The 20,512-nt window shown below is 43.8% G+C and overlaps 2 protein-coding genes across 3 annotated transcripts in view; both read left to right on the top strand.

Moving 5' to 3' along the window:
* LOC140279000 (DELTA-stichotoxin-Hmg2b-like) overlaps nucleotides 1-20,512 on the top strand; it is a 335,708-nt gene that overhangs the window by 211,611 nt on the left and 103,585 nt on the right. The gene's annotated exons all lie outside the window — the stretch shown is intronic.
* Nucleotides 311-19,085, top strand: LOC140278137 (plexin domain-containing protein 1-like). The gene is made up of 13 exons (XM_072373074.1): nucleotides 311-767; nucleotides 9,458-9,633; nucleotides 12,771-12,914; nucleotides 12,990-13,059; nucleotides 15,120-15,242; nucleotides 15,331-15,449; nucleotides 15,562-15,661; nucleotides 15,922-16,017; nucleotides 16,109-16,190; nucleotides 16,270-16,330; nucleotides 16,407-16,527; nucleotides 18,045-18,205; nucleotides 18,333-19,085. Exons 1-13 carry the CDS (start codon nucleotides 692-694, stop codon nucleotides 18,456-18,458), a joined length of 1,455 nt encoding a protein of 484 aa, XP_072229175.1. The 5' UTR covers nucleotides 311-691; the 3' UTR covers nucleotides 18,459-19,085.

Genomic DNA, 20,512 nt, shown 5'->3' with positions numbered 1-20,512 from the left:
CAAATTTAAGGCAACCATCAGCAAGTTAATAATAGGCTTCTTATTCAGTCTGTTCTTATTAGCTACAAACGAGGACACAACATGCATTAATCACTGTCGTACTCCTTCAAACAGCCCACAGGGGAAGTGCTCTGCAAAATGTCAACAATTCATCTAAAACACTTGTTTTGATTCAGCGTGCTTCCACATGGGGGAGACATGCTCCTCCCAACTCCTACAACCCTTTTTATTCTGGATGGAAAGGAAAAAAATGTAGAAATGCATAAATATTTCTACTTTTGGGGAAGTGTTGCAGAAATCCAGAGCACTTTTTGAGACAGACTCTTCAAGCAGCAGAAAATCAAGAGACCGGAGCAACAGAAGAGCAAAGAGGAGAACCTTCACTCTGCAGCACTTCAGCTGTTTGTCATCTCTTTTCCTGCCATGGATTCATCACTTCAGGAATTATTCTAAGGGCCCAACAAGGACGCAGAGCAGAGAGGGGAGACAGACGGAGGAGGGAGAAAAGCAGTAAACCTTGGCTTGAGTGAGGAAAAAGCAGTTGAGTGTGTGAGCGGAGGCGAAAAGACATCGACGAAAGGTGGGGGAGAGGAGGACTGAGGCGCCCCATTCTTCCAAGCAGAGCAAAAGGGGAAAAGAAGGAGAGAGGAGTGATAAAAGTAGAGAAAGGAGGGAGAAGAGTCGTCTGGATATGGGGCTTTGTACTGTTCTCCTCATCTGTCTCTCCCAGGCTGAGCTGGGGAAAGTCTGGGCTCAAGAGCACAAAGGTAAGCCGATTACTTTGTCTTTACCACGAAAAAAAGAAAACCTGACAACAACATTTCTGCAAAACAACAGCCTCTGGAAGTGACCGTGAAGGTTCAAAAGCTTGACCTGAATTCTTTGCCTCAATCTCTGGCGACGGGCTTAAAAATACTTTTCTTTTGGCACTTTTTGTGCTGGAAGTGGGAGTTTGTGTCTATGGATGTGTGCATTAACAGGTCCCGTGACAAACCTCTCCCTTAGTCACAGGAAGCGAATGAGAGAAAGTGCAGCTCTGGATTATTTTTGGAGGATGCCATTCCAAAAACTCTGCAATCTGGAAAACATCTGGGGTTTAGGGAAACCCTGCATTTCAGCAAATAAATGTTTGACGTCAACCAGCAACTCCAGCAATGACTCACAGTTTATCAACGCAGGTGTTTTCGAGCACAGCAGCAGCTGAGCTGAGAAATCTAATTTTTCTCAAATCTTTTCGGTGTCACTTCGTGTCATTCGAAGTGTGCCTAATCACCTGTTCCGTGCATTTTCTACATGCTGCTCTAACGTCCCGTTTCTGTGTGAATCTGTGTGTGTGTGCATGTATTTCTGTTCTCCTCAGAGATACATTATTTTTAGCCAGCCCCCGTTCTTCCGTTGCTGCTCCTCCTCCGACAATCAGTGGTGCTCCAGTTTCTCTGGCCTCTCCTGTGGTCCCAGTTCCTCTGATCAGGGGCCTAGCTCTGCAGAGGACAACCCAACACAGAGGCAGATTTCTCCAAACACACCAACGACCAATCGACATCCAGCAGAGCCTCCATGATCTCCTGGCTGACAGCTTCACCTCCGTCCCTTTCCCTCAGTTTGAGCACTTCAGATCAGTCCCTTCTGACAGGAGAAATTGGAACAGCTCTAAACTGTAAAATTATTATCATAAAGTTGATAATTAAGTGGGAGCAACCTTTCACTCCCTCACAACTGTGCTAAATCTCTTTTACAGAGCAGTTAATGCTCCGGCAGGGTTACATAAAATCGGTTGCAAAGCTGTCCCCGTTTTCTCTCAAGGTCTGGGCAGTCAAGACCGTCTGCACATCTGCAATTGATCAGCAGTACAAATTTCAGCGTCAAAGTTCAGAAAGTTGAACTCTTCTGTGCAGATTTAGTCGACCTGCACCCACAGATCACAGTGATTCAGCTAAAACTTAAAGTCTTTGTCATGAAATTAAGTTTTATAACTGCTGGTGTGACCCAGCGCTCATATTTCTGTGTGAAGAAGGTGAGATATATGTGTGGAAAATCTGTTTTAATGTGCATCTGAAGTGCAAAAGAGGGTCCGGTTAGAGAATGCAGCCATGCGTGCAGATTTGAGGTTACACTGCTTCAGCTAAATGTTAACATCTGCATTGCAGCGTGCCGCAGTCTAACAATGTACAATGCTACCATTTTCTAATCAGCACTAAACACAAAGCACACACGAGGCTGACAGGAATGCCATCTGTTTTGCAGGTGTTGGCCCCTTAAACCGAAGTGTGTTTGACTTGGTGTTGGCACTTGCCAAAATTCATCATCATTTAAGATTCATCCTGTACACAAACCAAATGTCAAGGCAGTTTAGCGAAAGTGTGCTAAAATATTTCAATCAACATGGAAAAATACATATTTTCCTTGAAGTTCATCCATTGATTTAAAATGCATCGTAATTCCAACTGTTGCTTGTTTTCACCGTCCCACAACACAAGGATACCCAACCAAAGGCGTTTCATTATTCCTTCTGCCAAAACCTCAGCGGTTAACCTGACCGCAAGCATTTATTTTGCATACATGGAGCTTTGACAGCGTGTCTGACTGGGCCAGCATGAGCATCAATTCTTTTTATGCACACACATAAACAGTCATCACATTTCAGCACATCAATATATCGGTATGAATATCATTCATTTATCATTTCAACTGGGACACGGCCATCTGCATTATTTCCAGCCAGGTTTCCATTCACTGGTAAAGCAAATCTGAAGCGATCATCTGAGAAGAAGAAGAAGAAATGCTTCCACGGACTGGTTTTTAAGAGAATAAACCAGGCTGTGTGGTCTCGACAGAGGATGGCAGTAAAGGCTACGCTACAGTAACTGTCCTCATCAGAAAGGTAGAAGAAAACAACACCTGCTGTGGACATCCACAGGAGGAAAGGGACCAGTTGGGAATACCTGGGAGAGTTTCTGGGTAGTCAGGTGACTTCAGACCTGGAAAAAAGTGATGAGTCACATCATTTCAATCACTGCCAGGTCAGAAGCAGTTTACAAAGTTGTTTTTACTCTTGCAGATGCATGTTGAGTCTTCTTTGAATAGGAAACAGGCTAAAACCACCTCAAAGGAACAAGCTTTTGTGCATTAGTTGGCAAACGTTCACCTTTAATTATTCATATCTTCTAAATGAGAATCAAAGCAACAATGGAAACTCGATTACTGACTCAGTCTTCAGTTAAACTGTCTTTTCTATATGCTAGGTACATGCTAATCTAACACAGGTAGAATAGTTTCTGTCTCCGGCGAAGGTGTCCTGGTTCAGGCTGTTTCTTCATATAAACTTTAGGTCTGCTGCAGCTCTTGTGATTGTCCTGCTTCTCATGAAAAGGTGACTTTTGTTCCAGCGTTTTCCATGTTGAAATAATAGAGGGGGCAGCACGGCGGTGTGCTGGTTCCTGGCCTTTCTGTGTGTGTGCGTGGCTTCTCTCTGGCTGCCTCCCAGAAAAAGATACATGTCAGGTTAACTGGTGACTCTGAACTGACCCTCGGAGCGACAGAGAGAGCATGGGTGGATGTTTGTCTCGTTTGTTTCTATGTGACCCTGCGATGGACTGTTGAGCTGTCCAGGGTGTGCCCCGCCTCTGGCTGAAAGTACCAAGTACTTAGTACCCCGCTAGTTAGGTACTAAGTACTAAGTAAATATGTCTTGATCTAAGTACTTACTACCTTAGTACCAGAGGAAGTGGAACATTCAGTGTGGTTACATGCAAGCAATCAAATCGGATTAATGTCTAAATTACAAGAAGACTGAGTTATTCAGCTCATGTAACAAGCTTAATCTGACAAGAAATCGAATCGGATCAGGTTACTTGCAATCGAATTAAGACCCCGAGATAACTCGATCTGCACATGCTCCAGATTTTTTCCCACAATCGTCACCCGGAAGTCGAAGGAGACGATATTCCTGTTGTTGTCGCCGCCGTCAGAAAGAAATAAACAACGCGATGGAGAATGCGCCGTTGTGCATCTCTGTGCCATAACCAGCTCATCACAGATGGAGAGGGACGCAGCTTCATCTCGCTCTGCGTTCGCCATCTTTCTGAATACCTGAGTTTGTTGCTGTTGGTGGTGAAGACGTCAACAGGAAGTGGCTCTATTAGCGATAGCTGAAATGGGGACAGCGCCACCTATCGTACCGGGGTATGACCTGCTTTGCGCCAGTGATTCCATTCATTCACCGCCATATATCCAAGGATAATTACCCTCAGATAAGGAGCAGAACCCAACTGTAGCTGTAATCCAGTTAATCTCATCATGTAGACCCACTGATTGTGGAGTGATACGGGGCAGGAGAAAAATTTAAATAAAAAATATTGCAATGTGGTACCTTCCCAGAGAGTAATGCGAAGGTGTGTAATCGGTGCTGGAAATCCCTGGTTGATTCCTTTGTTGTTACGGTTATTTCTCATTCATCCTTCATTTGGCAGCTCATGCCACGCAGGCTGAATCAGGCATGACTGACTAGATTTGACATGGATGTGGGTGATACTGGAAGCAGTAAAACACCTCCGTGAGTCAGGAATGTTCTGTGCTGCAACTTTGAAAAGTACACCCTGTTACCACTGCACCCTTTTCTGTATTCATCTGATGCTTTACTCATGGCTGTTTAGAGAAAATGCAGACAACCCTACATACTGCAGGTTCAAATATCTCCAATTCAAGTTGAGATATTCGTGTCAAGCAGGATGAAATATCTAAAGCAGAATATTGATCTTAATCTGACAGGGTGCAGTGATCATCCCACAAAGTGAGACCAAAGCTGCAGGGTAATAAAACCATCACAAGAAAGTTTTCTCTTAAACTTCTTCTTATGAGAAAATTTCCAGTTAGAAATTTTAGCCAAATAAATAAATATAACTGTAATCCAGCTCCTGGGACCTACTATACCAACAGAGCTGCCAGATATCAAAATAACAGATGTTTGGATATTAAAGTGGGAACTTTAGTGTCTGAAGTGGGTTCATCACAGTAAAATTAAATTAATAAACAAATTAATCTTCGGTGCATTTAGTTTCAGGTCAGGTTAACCTCGCCAACACATTTGTTGCTGTAATCATCTCTGATTATAAAATCTATAACTATCAGAATTATTTATAAATCTCCCACTGGCCCAAGCCCATCTGCAAACTGGAATCACACGACTTATTCACTCAAACAATTCAGTCTATGACACTCCATCATTTAAATCAGCTGCTACACTCTTAGCCTGAATGATTTCCACATTTTTCCCTTTTATTTTCAATTCCCGATCACTTCAGCTGCCAGTGTTTGTGATTGTGTGTTATGGTTACTGCTGATCCTTAGGGTGGGGGTGCCAAATGGCTTCCTTTAGCCGATTCTAAAGCTGATCACCTTTTTAAAAATGGCTTAAAATGCTCTGACACAGGAAACTCTGACCCTGCATTGAGAAACCTGCAGGTGCTTTACTAATCCCAGAACTGGGAAGACTCGTTTGTATCTTGAGATTGAATCGTTTCTCCAGTGCTGCGATTGGACAGTGCATAACAGTTCACTCTCTTTAATGTGTCTGGAGCAGAGATACTGGTCTTTTGTTCTGTTAGTCCTGCAGATAATTCCCATTTCCCCCCCTCCCCAGCTGAGTGCGTGCCTTTGTGCCTTCGCTGTATCCTGTACTCTGATGGGATGTGCATTTACCCGTAAAAAGATCATATTCAGAGGAAATTAGTTTTTTTTTGCTTCACTCATGAACCTTGACCAGTTGAACAGGCTGAAAGATCATTGAGCTTGTGGCTCTGGCTTTGTTTAGTCCATCCTCTGCTGCTGTCTAACCTTCAGATGCTGCTTTTATTAGACATCTGCTATCAACAACTGATTAGGGAAACTTACAATAAATAGATAGAATTGTGAATAAGCACTGACAGAACACATGGCTACTGTGCATTTCTGAAAAGAGAGACAGAGGAAGATATCAGGGATGAATGAATTCAATATATTCACCCACAGCACACTGTATGTGGCTCGATATGCCGTGTCCTAGTTTGATGTGACTCCCAACACCCACTAGATGTGTAACGTGGTTGCTGCAGTGCAGACACATCTGAGGAGGCTGATACAATGGACAATGCTGCCATGCAGGTGACTCAAAATAGCGCATGTGTACGTTTAATCACACGACATAAGCCTGCAGGATTAAAGCTTTGAGTCCCACTCGGGTCAGCAGTCCTGGCACGGCGAGATACGTTGGAATAAAGAGCAGGAAAAACGTAATTGTGCAGATAAATAAATATAAACTGACACCACAGTGGGAGTTAACAGGAGTGCTCCAAATTTAGAGGAATGTGAGGATCCTTTTCATGCATTTAATCTATTTGCAGAGGCACCAGTGTACATATTGACAGTGAAAGCCACTCTCTATTCACCAGCAGATTTGTCACATCTGTCGCTTGAGCCAGTGGAGTTTTGGGCCTTGTTTCAAACACACCAGGCTTCTTTTTTTTACTCTCTGCACCAGCTTGCACATTCCCCGCTCACATATGCACATGTGTCTGCCAGACCTGAAGCTACTGCAGTCCTCTCAGCTCAAGTCAGAACACAGCTCTTTTCTTGAGCTGTTTTTAAATGCGTTTTGTCAGAAGTTCATCCAGGCCTGCATGCAGGCGCGGCGACGAGGTTGGAGACGTTTCAAGAAAGAAAGCAACTTCGGTTCAAAACTCTGAAAGTGACCTATTAAGTGGAGCCGTTACAAGATATTGGATTATGTTTTTTCCACACTACTACAGCTCTTTAAAAGAACTGATATATTGTCTCCAGTCCACCACTTCCGGTGTTCCTCCTCCTCAAAGCTCTTCCTCACCCCCCCCACACACCTCCTTAGCTGTTTGACTACGGTGAGCTTCAATCTGACCCAGTAAGGAGTCTCTTGCTCTCAAGCAATGAAAATTGTTTCCACTGCATCGTAATGATACGAGACACCTCATTAGAGTGATCTCCCTTGAGTGTGTGATAACCTCTCTACATTTCATGTCCCATTTAATCTCTTAAAGAGCTCCTGTTATGCTCATTAAAGTTTCGGGATTTTATTTTGGGGGCGTAATAGAGGAGGTTTTCAAGCTTAAATGCCAGTTAAAAAGCATAATATAGCAGCTCAGAAGATATTTCTTTCAATTATTTGTCAATTAACTTCAGTCTCTATCAATAATAATGTCTGATATAGAAAGAAACAGTCAGTCCCTGATGGATTTATTCACTTTGTTGTATAAATCAGTACAATATGATGCAAACTTGCAAGTCTTCCCCTGTTCTTTTAAGTGAAAACCTTTGATTTTTAACATCGTGGATGCAGTTTATGTTGCAGCGATACCTTTTCTCAGCTGATTCCATGATGCCAGCTTGCTGTTAGACACGGGCTAACAATAAGGCAGAACTTTTATGTGAAAAAGGCTAAGATGTTAATACGTTTGCCACCAAGTTTGTGCTAAAAACCTAGTTAACTTCACACGTGAACAGGTACTTGTGTTTTTGTGAGTGGCCTGAACATTTTCAGCAGTGAGATCAAAATAAACATATTCATCTTATCGTAAATCGGCTGTTCCAGCAGAAATAAATTATTATTATTTTCAGTTTCGTTCACCCAGCAGACAAAAAAACAACAACAAAAGCTTGTAAATTAATAAATTAATCTTGAATAGGAATGTAAACATACACCCTGCTGTCTTCTCTGAGCTAAAGTCCATTTTAGATGGACTGAAGCAAAGTGGAAAACTGTTCTGTGGTCAGATGAGTCAAAGCTGGGGTCCAGCAGCCGGTCTCCTCAGATCCAGATGTTTACAGATGTTGTTAAAAGAAGAGGGGATGCTACACAGCGGGAAACATGGACCTGTCCCTACATTTAAAGTGTTTTATATGTTCTACTGTGATGAAAATATTGGTTTTTGGGAACTGCAAATCACGGCATCCCAGTTGAATCAGGATCTCTGAGCTGGTTTTGTTGTTCAGATTAGTTTTCTCTCCATTTACACTGTTTATTCATTCATGGCTCATGCAAACTGGGCATATCGGATGCAAATCAGCATTTTATCACATGTTGACGTATTCTATTAAAGGTCAATAACTAATATGACATGCTCCCAATCAAGCACAGCAACATATCAACATACCCTTTTATCAACTTATATTATAGCTTCATTACATTGTCAGGGATCATGGCCATTAATCTGATTATTAACAGCCTCCCCCACTCCAAAAATGTGAAGCCGGCAGCGGAGATTTGCAGATTTAACCGTCAGCCACGAAAACATAAGCAATTTCAACCTTTAATGTTGCTTTAAGTACAAAGTTTTGGCTCAGAGTCAAACAGCGAACTACTCCAGCTGAGTTAATCAACCGGAGTGACACTGCTGGCTGAACCAGCGCTGCACATCTCCCCCTGCAGACGAGCAGCAACCAAACACCACCACAGCGGTGCTGAAGTCTAGGCTTTGTGCAGGCGTCTCAAGTTCTTCCAAAACATCTTTTGGGGGGTGTCTCAGTACACACAGACAGGCTAAATCATTGCTCCAAACTCAAAAGCATGCCAAAAGTGTCATTGAAAGCTGTAGTCGTAGACGCAGCCAAAACAAATGGACAGCTCCACACAAACCTAATAAAGCATGATTAAACGATCCAGTGTGTTCAGACCTTTTGTTTACAGGTTGTGAAAAAAAAAGGGGGGGGGGGGTGAGTGAACACGAAGCTGGCTCTCATCATTGTTCCTCACGAGATGGACCTAATATCTCAACGAACAATCTGTCCTCGCAGAGTCCAAACATTAAACTAGATTTAATCCCTCAATTTGAAAAAAATGAAAGCGCAGGAAACCCTGTTTAACAATCAGTTCAAGATTCCAGCTGTTGATTTTGCAACCGCTGGCCGAAAACTGCTGATTCTGCAACTGCTGACCAAGGATGTGGACAGTGAGTCATGGATCAGTTTGAAAAGAACATAAACATCCATCCGCGATCTGTTGAGCAGATGTCACGAAAACCCACGCTATTACAGGCGGGCAGCAGAGATGCTCACATAGACAAAATGTAGATGGATTATTGGCACCAGTGAGGTTTGGACCAGGCTTTACAAATAGTTAAGAACGAGGCAAAACACATGCTAGGTCATTATTTCAAGATGAATAAGCAAAAAGGTAGAACGAAACATTCCGTTTGACAGATGTAAAGAAGATCTACTCAGACTTGGAGCCGTAAACGTCTAAATGGGGATTAAGTTTGCCATGGATGTGGGTGCCAGTGACCAATCCAATTTATAGTAACTACTAAATATCTGATGTGAACACAGGACATGAAAGGCTAAATGTTTTCCTTCCAAAGACGCTTCGTTTCAATGACCCCGTCCTTCGACTTCCTCCTGAATGTCTCTGCTTCTGGAGCCAGATCAGTTACCCATAATGCTTGTCTTGTTCTAGATGCACAGAGTGGGGCGGCTCTGCGGACAGATGGGGAACTGTCCAGTTTTCACAGAACCAGGAGAGACCACCAGACCCAACACAAGCACAGAGAAGCCCGCAACCCACAGACTGAAGTCGGAGGAAGAGGAGGAGTTGATATCAGCATCCTGCCCGACAACATGACCCGTATAGTGGTGAGATGCAAACAAATGTCCTTCAGCTTTAAGCTCTGTCTCCGTTTAACATTTGATGGTGTTAAATATATGTTTACATGGTCGGTAGAAGCTGGTACTAAGTACCTGCTCAGATAAATGGAAAAGGGAGGGTTGTTTTTATAGGCCCTTATACACCAAGCCAACAATCAGCTGCTGTGAATGTCTGCCACGTCTTTTTAGTCGGGTGCATCAACATTTTTTCTTCTCTTTCTTCAACACGTTGACTCAGTTAGAAAGATTAGCTTGACTGGCGTTAATTATAGGTGAGTAATCCATGATTTCACCTCCTCTCTCTGCTTCTTCCTGTCAAGTGTTGCCAACACCACTCATGCAACAAATTTCTCCCTTTTGCTTTATCCTCTAACGACACAAAAACTTTTATGGTGAGGGATCAGCAGGGGGAGGGGCTCGGAGTAGCACCGCTGCTGCTCCGCATCAAGAGGAGCCAGATGAGGTGGCATCTGGTTAGGATGCCTCCTGGTGAGGTGTTCAGGGCCCGTCCCACTGGGAGGAGACCCCGGGGAAGACCCAGGACACGTTGGAGAGACTATGTCTCTCGGCTGGCCTGGGAACGCCTCGGGGTCCCCCAGAAGAGCTGGAGGAAGTGGCCGGAAACAGGGACGTCTGGGTTTCTCTGTTAAAGCTGCTGCCCCAGCGACCCGACCCCCGGAGAAGAGGCAGATGATGGATGGATAGATGAGCAGTGGTATAAAAAAATAAACCAACACTGCTTTGTTTAAAATAAACGATAATCGATGATGGTACATCTTAGCTGGCAGTTTGGACTCATCAAGGCCTTTTCAGTGATGCGACGGGACCCAGCCAGGCGGCCCTTAAGTGGCTGTTTAGTGTCGATTTGGTGTATAAGATGCCATAAGATGGCAAAGATTAGCCTTGAAGGACTTCTTTTCGGATGGTTTTATGAGGAGAAAACAAGTACTCACTATGGAGAAGATGATCTCTCAAACATCGCCATCAATAGGGTCAAATTTGCCATAATAAGCTTCCTTATTCTACACCAATGTTGTTGATGTTATAGAAAATAGCTTCATCAATAACTTGTATTATTTTATATGCTGTGAATTGATGATAAGGTTGAAGATCCTGCAAAATCATGACATAACCGAGAGGCTGAAAAGGGCAAAGAGGGGCCTGTCCTGTCCAGGCTTCCCCTGCTTCTCAATTCTTACAGTAATACTGTGATCAAAGGTTCAAATTTGCTCCGACAAACCAGAGAAACTAAAAGCTCAGTGAAGCAGCTTAAAGCAACACTATCCAGTAAACTTTTTCAATTGTTTGAGATTAAATTGAGGTTTAATGATATCTCTCATGTCCCAGACTCGAATCAGTCTCAGTTAAATTCAACCCAAACAAATCGTGTTGTTCCTTTTTTTTCCTCTCCCTGCATTTCAAATTGAAACCAGACGAAGTCCTCAACTTGCCAACTAACAGTGTTTATCTAAGCATGTCTGTGCGTGAGAGTGTTTCGCGCGTGCACATGCATGCTCTTGCATGACTCACTTGGACAAGATTACAAGTAGCCCTGCTGCGCTGCTGTTAGTTTTGCAGGACGAGGTCTGACTTGGATTTCCAGGACTCTCCACCTTATATCCAATCAGAGCTCTTCGATACACCAGTCAGCTGTGAGGGAGAAGTATACCATTACTCACCTCACCGAGAAACCCCCTCCCACCCAAAGGAAATAATGGCCGGTGTCAGGCAGTGAACATGGAATAAAAAAGTGGGTCACTTGCTGTATGTGGAGCAGCTGGAGAGGTTGTGAGAGTTCTGCATTTAACTGCTCCACTTTCTGAGCTAAACCCCAGAACCATTGCTCCAAGTCACCTTGAAGTGCACCTCACATTAATAATGCCATCAAGACTGTGAAGACAAATTTTGTTGTCAAAGCTTTATGTATACCGTGTAAACAGCTCCCCCAAGTGGAAGGAGTAGTAAATCAACAGCTGTTTTTCTCTCTCAGACACTCGGTATGTCGACAGCTTATGAGCTTTACATTCAAGTAGACAGATTTTTATTTGATTTGTTTCTTACCTCTTGACACTTTGAAGTGTTTTGATCTTGACTTTAGGACTCGTTCACTCTTTACACTTCACGGCATGACAAAAGGCTGAAAGAAAAAGACATTTTGTTGCCTTTTTTTGCACCTTGGGTCAATTTCCCACCGACAAAACTCATCACACTCACGTTTTATCATCCATCCGTCCATTTTCTATACCCGCTTAATCCGTCAGTCGGGTCACGGGGGGCTGGAGCCTATCCCAGCGGTCATCGGGCGAGAGGCGGGGGTCACGTTTTATCATTTCATATAAAATATGAGCTCATTTTGAATTTGATGGCAGAAAAACTTGGGACAGAACTTTTATTTCACCTTTTATTTCAACAACAGTCTCTAAATGTCTGGGAACTGATAAGGACACCAGTTTCTGGACCTCTGCAGGAAGAATACTGTCCTATTCTTATCCTGGGTCTTTGTAGGTAAAAGAGCTGCAGGCAGGTCAGTCCAGCACCTGGACTCGTCTACTATGAAGCCACGCTGTTGGAGTAGGTGCAGGATGTGGTTTAACATAGTCTTGCAGAAGTATGCAAGGCCTTCCCTGAAGAAGATGTCGTCTGTGTGGGAGCACATGTTGCTCCAACACCTGCAGGTGCCTTTCAGCATTGATGGAGCCTTTCCAGATGTGCAAACTTCCCATTTAAACTTTAACGACACGTCGTTGCCATCAAATTCAATTTGAGCTCCTATTTTTCCTGAAATAGTCAAAAGTCTCTCTTGATATCTTTCCTATGGTCTGTTATGGTCCATAATAACTGCAAATCGTCATAATATCGCTGAATCAGTATGTTTACATGAAGTTAGTCTGGTTAAACCAGGCTTTTAGAACTCATGTTAACAGGTTACACTAGTCCAAAGGAAATCGTACAAAATGATCATATAAACTGGCTCTCCTACATGAGGACATCATGTCAAACAGTTGCTTGAACCATAAGTGTAAAGAACATAATCTCAGAGCGCTAAAGTCACACTAAATGACCTCACCAACAAAAATATTCTCAGGAAAATTCCACTTTTCTGATGTGTGCCGTCTGTCTTTCAGGAGGATTCTGAGAAATACTACAGTTGGCAGAGCTTTGGTCCAACAGACAGACAGACCGAAAGCTTGTGGATAGATCTGAACAGCCTGCACAAGAGTCAAGTCAGAATCCACGGCATCCTGTCCACGACACACCGACAGGCGGCGGTGAGATGAGCGCGACCACATACAACTGAAATCTCCCATTTACCAGTCATGGCTGATATTTATTCTTGTTCACAGAGGGTGGCACTTTCCTTTGACTTTCCTTTTTATGGACACAACTTGAGACAAATTATTGTAGCAACAGGAGGTGAGTCCCACTTTGCATTGTTTGATATTGCAGCAGCACTTATCCGCTCCTCCTGGGGAAATGTTCAGGCTTACCAAGCAGCCAGAAGCCAAATTGATAATGGACACATTGTCCTAATTTATTTAATCTAAAGACAGTATCCCTGTAAAACCTCCTACATATGATTCATCAGTTGATAAGAAAAAGGTTAAAGGTACGACAAATATAAAACGTGCTCTACATCGGTCCTAAAAGTGTTTAAAAGTTAAGCCATTTGACTGTAACGAGGGTTTTCTGGGCAGCCGTTCTGTTGTCATCAGGACCAAGAGTCAAAGTAGATGAGGCTGGAACCAATGAGACTGAAAGTAGGAGTCTTTAGTGGAGAATATTCTTTAATAGAGTGTACAGCTCAGAGGAAAGACCTTGAACAAAGGAACCAGATCCTATTTATACCCTAAGGTACGTGCAAAACAACACGTCTGTCTTTTGGTGATATCTTCCTCATATGATTTCTATAAGGAAAGTCCAGAAACCTCGGCTCCATCTTGACACGTCATAAGTTTTCTCTAAACCCTCGTAGAACCACATACACTATATTGCCAAAAGTATTCGCTCACCCATCCAAGTAATTAAATCCAGGTGTTCCAACTACTTCCATGGCCACAGGTGTTTAAGTCCAAGCACCTCGGCATGCAGACTGCTTCTACAAACGTCTGTGAAAGAATGGGTCGCTCTCAGGAGCTCAGTGCATCCCAGCGTGGCACCGTGACAGGATGCCACCTGTGCAACAAGTCCAGTCGCGAAATTTCCTACTAAATATCCCACAGTTAGCTGTCAGTGGTTTTATAACAAAGTGGAAGCGATTGGGAACAACAGCAACTGAGCCAGGAAGTGGTCGGCCACGTAAAATGACAGAGCGGGGTCAGCGGGTGCTGAGGTCACCAACTGAAGCAGAGTCTGCATACCAAGAGATTTTGGACAATTTCATGCTCCCAAGTTTGTGGAAACAGTCTGGGGATGACCCCTTCCTGTTCCAACATGACTGCGCACCAGTGCACCAAGCAAGGTCCATAAAGACATCAGCCGTATTCGGACAGAGATGTTCTAAGAACCCAGTTCTAAGAACTGCCCACCTCGAATTTAGTTATAGGAACTGCCCTTCCTCGGGGGAACCGTTTCATTTTGCATTCGCACATGAGTCGGGGACCTTAACAGGGACTGATGTGACGCAACTTTAGCGCCACTCAACAACAAATCAAAACGTGTTCATGGTCTGCATGACGGTGATATTAATCATGGACGATCACATCAGGCGTCTAAGATGGAGGCTGGAAGAGCGCACAGCGAGAGTCAGGAGACGAAGAATCCAGCAGCGGGCGATACTTCTTCGTTTCATGGAGAAAAGAAGGAGGGCAGAGCGCCGCAGACAAAGGAGACGACGTCTCAGTTTAACTTATTAAACAGGTGCCGTGTTCCTATGGAATGATGTGTTGCTATGGAACCCAGAAAAGACCTCGGAGAAGGAGCTAAAATGGTTCCAGGAACTGAGGGCCGTGGTCCCTAGTTCCTGTATGTCCGAATGCGCGAAAAAACGGCCTGATTCCTGAAAAGGTTCTAGGAACTGCAAAAGGTTCCTACAGTGGGAATGCGCCTATGGATGAGCGAGTGTGGTGTGGAAGAACTTGACTGACCTGCACAGAGTCCTGACCTCAACCCAGTAGAACACCTTTGGGATGAATTAGAGCGGAGACTGCGAGCCAGGCTTCTGGAGGAATGGTCAAAAACTCCCATAAACACACTCCTGAACTTTGTGGAAAGCTTGTCCAGAAGAGTGGAAGCTGTTCTAGCTGCAAAGGGTGGGCCGATGTCATATTAAACCCTATGGATTAAGAATGGGATGTCACTTAAGTTCATATGTGTATAAAGGCAGATGAGCCAATACTTTTGGCAATATATTGTATATCAAGACTGATTCTAATGTCCTGCAGCATCAATCAGGCCTGGTCTCCCCCAAAACACACTATTAATGACTGATCATTTTGGCACTTAACCCGTTTCTCTCCACCCGTCCCTGTCCATAGGGTTCATTTTCATGGGCGAAGTTACTCATCGAATGCTAACAGCAACACAATACATTGCTCCCCTCATGGCCAACTTTGACCCCAGCTTCTCCACAAACTCGACAGTGAGGTATTCGGACAATGGTACGTAGGGGTTCCTCAGGGTAGCATGTAATGTTGGGGAGCCCCTGGTTGTCTCTAACCGCTGGCCTTGGTATCTTCCTCGTCTCAGGAAATCTGTTTGTGGTGCAGTGGGACAAGGTGCGGCTAAAGGACCGAGAGGGCGAAGGACCTTTTACTTTTCAGACAGCCCTCCACAGCAACGGGAGTATTGTTTTCAACTACCGAGATGTAAGTTCTTCATTTTTTATTCATTAGTTTTCTTCACCTGTGCAGTCAAGTTAAGCCTCAGCTTGTATTTCAGTTTTATCCCCACAAAAGTGAACTATGCCGTCTTTTTAAGGTGCCTGTACCAGTGGAGAAAATGAATTCCACCGAACATCCAGTAAAAGTAGGACTGTCAGATGCTTTCATGGCATTTCTCCCAGCTTCACAGGTCTCAGGTCAGTAGTTTAACACAAAAAAAACCCCAAAGGTTTTGTCCTATTCTACAGTCCATAGTCTGAATTTCCTAATTTTTCCGAAAAATAATACAAATTCAACTTGTAAAAGTCCTGTAGCTACATTTCAAAATCACTCTTAGGCTCTGAGGAGCGAAGTCTTAGCCGAAACAAAAATTTTCACATCCCAAATATGTCAAATTCTTCATAAAATGCACTCGATAAAACACAATACGTGCAAACGTTTAATTTTTGTCTTGAAGATGTGAGACAGCGCACAATCTACGAATATCATCGTGTTGAGATTGACACCACAAAGATTGTGAGTGGATCTGCATTTGAGTTCACGCCTCTGCCCAGTAAGTATCATTACGATCTGACCTTTGTGCGACAGCCCGGCTTCGTTAACAACTCTCTAACAGCTCGACTTCTTGTGTCCGATTCCTGCAGCTTGTCTTCAGCACACATCCTGTGATCTCTGCCTCACGTCCAACTTGACGACCAACTGCGGCTGGTGCAACACAATCCAACGGTAAAACAGAACTCGATCTGTCTCGTTGTTAAGATGTGGAGAATCTGTCGGCCCTCATTTTGTTCTTGCTGAGTTTCAGATGTTCTGATGGTATCGATCGGCACAGACAGGAGTGGCTTGATTACAACTGCCCTGAGGAGGTGAGATAGGCAACCAATTTATACAACAGAGAGGTGAGCACCTTGGTTTCTTTTATTCATGTGTGTTTCCACACAGGCTAAAGGCACATGCGAGGACTACAACCCCGTGCTACCTGAGGGATCTATGAGCTCCTTCAACCACTCATCCCCAGGCCCAACTCCTTTAGCAGAGCTTGAAGACCAGCCTGTCACTAGGGGTGAGTTTAGAGAGAAACCAACAGTGAAGACATCTCACCTCAGCCATAACGGTGGTGCAATGTCTGAAGCAAGCTGAATCGCTTCTGATTGACAATTGATTGATCTGGAACTCTCCGGGTCGGGAATCCTTCCCCAAGTGGAGGAGTTCAAGTATCTCGGGGTCTTGTTCACAGTGAGGGACGAATGGAGCGGGAGATTGACGGCGGATCGGTGCGGCGTCTGCAGTGTTTCAGGCTCTGCACCGACCCGTCGTTATGAAGAAGGAGCTGAGCCAGAAGGCGAAGCTCTCTATTTACTGGTCAATCTACGTTCCCATCCTCACCGATGGTCAGGAGTTGTGGGTAAAGACCGAAAGAACGAGATCGCGAATACAAGCGGCTGAAATGGGTTTCCTCTGCAGGGTGTCTGGGCCTCCCTTAGAGACAGGGTGAGAAGCTCAGTCATCTGGGAGGGGCTCGGAGTAGAACCGCTGCTCCTCCGCATCGAGAGGAGTCAGATGAGGTGGCATCTGGTTAGGATGCCCCCTGGACGCCTCCCTGGTGAGGCACGTCCCACTGGGAGGAGACCCCGGGGAAGACCCAGGACACGTTGGAGAGACTATGTCTCTCGGCTGGCCTGGGAGCACCTCGGGGTCCCCTGGATAAGCTGGAGGAAGTGGCCAGAAACAGGGACGTCTGGGTTTCTCTGCTCAAGCTGCTGCCCTCGCGACCCGACCCCCGGATAAGCGGCAGATGATGGATGGATGGATGATCTGGTTTGGTCAAAATCACTGGAATCATGGATGATGTGACGTAGATGAAATCAACTACACAGACTATCGCCCTCATGGACAACAGAAAACATCCCCAATCCCAGAAATGTTGGGACGGTGTGTGTAAATTAATACAAGATGCAGTGATTTGTGAACATAGAAAAGATATCGATACGTTAGAAGAGAGACATTTTACGAATTCAGCAAAAATATTAGCTCAACATCAATTTGATGACAGCAACGAGTTTATAAATAATGGAAGAAACACGTTGCACCTAATTAGGTTAACTGGTAACATGACTGGGAATAAAAAGAGCACCTTAGAGAGGCAGAGGCTCTCAGAAGTAAAGATGGGATTCAAGTAAAGAGCCAGATTTCATGGATCAGTTGTCATGCTCAAGAACTCTTTAATTTCATCTTTAAAATTCTTCAAAGCAATGAAAACGGTTTCAGAGTGAACCACAAGTCATGTATATATGTATTTAAGAGGCTGTTTAAGCCGTTTAGTTGGAATTTCAGTGCTTGTTCAAACCTGCGACAGCAAACAATTTTGTGTACCGCCCAAAAATACATTAAATAGTACAATCTTTATGATGCCGGTGGTTTTCCCATCTTGAGTTCATCTGTAAAGTTATGATACAGGCATTAAGTTTTCCCTTTAAACGCTCTGAACACAACTGGTCAATCCATCTACAAAGTTTCAGTCAACTCTACCAGACATTTGGACCTAAAAGCAACAATAGTCTCTGTTTTCCTTCCTTTCAGAGCTGCAGATGGATCCTCCAAACCACAAGGGGATAACAGAGAATACAGCCATCATAGCCGGTGTAGTGGCTGCATTGGTTCTGCTCGTAGCTTTGACCTTACTGGCTGTTTACTACATCAACACACATCCCACGGTTGCTCCGCCGTTCTACCTCATGCAGGTGAGGAAAAACTACGTCCCGCAGCTGTATTTTCACTCATTCTGTGGAGTTAACAGTTTAAAACACAAACCACACGCTCAAACTCCTTATTGTCTGCCGTGTCTTTGGCGATTTCTGCTTTTTACAGCGACGCACAAATAACTACTGGCCCTCCATGAAGTTCCGCAACCAGGGCTGTCACTCCAGTTACGCCGAAGTCGAGCTCGGGGGTCACGAGAAGGAGGGTTTCATTGAAGCCGAGCAGTGTTGCTGAGGGTCCTGCACTTGTAGAGCTTGGTGAGGAGAAGAAAGCGCACCATCTTGAGGAATGTAATAGTGCTAAAAGAAGATGAATATGGAGGTGCATGCAGCCCACCGACGCCAGACATCCTTATTCCAACCTTGGTGGCTCGACAGTGTTTACTATAACTGCTCCTGTAGCTCTTGCCAGCTTTCTCTGTGTCTTTCGCTGTTTGCCATCACACAGGGGTTTAGCCATATTATCCAAAGGTTGGAGGGTCTTGGAGGAAGTGGACTGTACAGAAATGATGACATGCAAATGAGTAATTGTCCAAAAACCTATCAATGCAAGGGGCTGTCAGGGAACGAATCGAACAAGCCTTCATACTGCAAACAAATGTTCAACCTAACTGTGTGTTTCCGTTTTCATCCATTTCATGGAGTTCCTTTTCTGTCTGTGCAAACGTTGATTGGTTCATAAAACGTTACGTGAACTTCTCTACAACAGATATCTAGCTATATAACTGGTAGTGAATATAATGATCATTTTGGACTTCGCTGGAGATATATTGCGTGGATGAATTTTAGAGCAATCAAGTTATGAGAGTTTTCTCTGAATCTTTCTGTTTAAATGTCTTCTAATAAAAGCTGGTGGTCAGTATGGATGTTACTATCAATGTTTGGTAAAAAGCAACCAGCACATAGACAGTTTTAGACAATGTTTGGACCGTATATATCCGTCATTTAGAGAAAAACATCCCAGTTAATGGCAGGTGTGTTGCAAGAAAAAGAAACTGCTTGATTATTTTCACTCAAGCACATTCATGCTTAATCTTTTCTGCAGTGGCTTTAAATATCTAAACTGAAGCTTACAAACTTATGTGCTTACATTATTCTATAGACGTTTCACAGGTTTATTTGCATAACACTGACCTGATGATAGGTAAAACTGAAAAGGAAATAGGTTTTCTTGTTGGAAAGACATCCATTCTTACAGCAACTCAAGCACTAAAAGTCTTCTGGTAACATATGAATGACAGGAAAAGAGATAAAAACCTGATAGATACATATTTGTCTCATATTCTAAAAAGCAGATGAAGTAGAGCCGCCATAGTTTGGTCCATAACCAACTCAAGTGCTTTGATATTCAATAAATTAGTTGGAAAGAACAGAGGAAATGTTACAAGACAGTAAAGGCCCAGAGTGCATGAGAATAATTCAGAGGTTAGTGTCCCGCTGCTGATAAAGGAGGTGCAGGATCTGGACACTTAATATTACCATCAAAGATTGCTGGAACATCTAAATAGTTCCACGAATAGGAAACTACAAGAGAATCCTGTGAATGCAAACATGAACTTGCCTTCGGCTCGCAATGGACGACCAAAAATCCCTCCCATCATTTAAAATACTCACAAACATCCGACAAAACGACCATGTAGACCAACAGTCTCAGGAAGAGGCTTATTAATGGAACCACTGCAAGACCTGATGATTGTGGAGCCACAAAATATGTACTGAAGTCTCCTAATGTGGAAACTTTGTGTGGTTTCCTTCCACACGAGGAGGCTCTGTTGCTGATTATCTAAAAAGACAAACATACAGTCCTTCAAACGTATTCTTGTTGGAATAATGACGCCCGGTTTTAAGTCGTTTGCAACACGGTGGTGGGACGGTTAGCGCCTCACAGCAACATGGTTCCCCAGTTTGAATCTTGTTTAGAGCCTTTCGATGTGGAGTTTTCATGTTTTCCCTGTGCACCAGTGGGTTATCTCTTATAAAAAGATTAATTATTGACTCTACATTCCACTAAGAAGTGAGTGTAAGTGGTTGTTTGTCTTATTTGTTTCGGTGTTGATCTGTGATGAACTGGTAATCTGTCCAGGATGTGCCAGTGGCAGCTGAGATAAGCTCCAGCCCTCCCCCCCGCCACCCTGAACTGGATTAAGCAGGCATGGAAAATGGCTGATGTTACAATTATATCCGATATAACTCCAAGTGGTACTTTCAACAGGTTGGAACAACAATGTTACCTTCTATTGCTGGATTGGTTGTGGGAAAATGGGGAGAAACTGTTATTTATTTTCCTGA

Source organism: Leuresthes tenuis, unplaced genomic scaffold, assembly GCF_036924035.1.
Source record: "Leuresthes tenuis unplaced genomic scaffold, fLeuTen1.0.hap1 SCAF_20, whole genome shotgun sequence".
Lineage (NCBI taxonomy): Eukaryota > Metazoa > Chordata > Actinopteri > Atheriniformes > Atherinopsidae > Leuresthes > Leuresthes tenuis.
The sequence above is the reverse complement of the archived record's forward strand: the minus strand, read 5'-3'. Positions and strand labels throughout refer to the sequence as shown.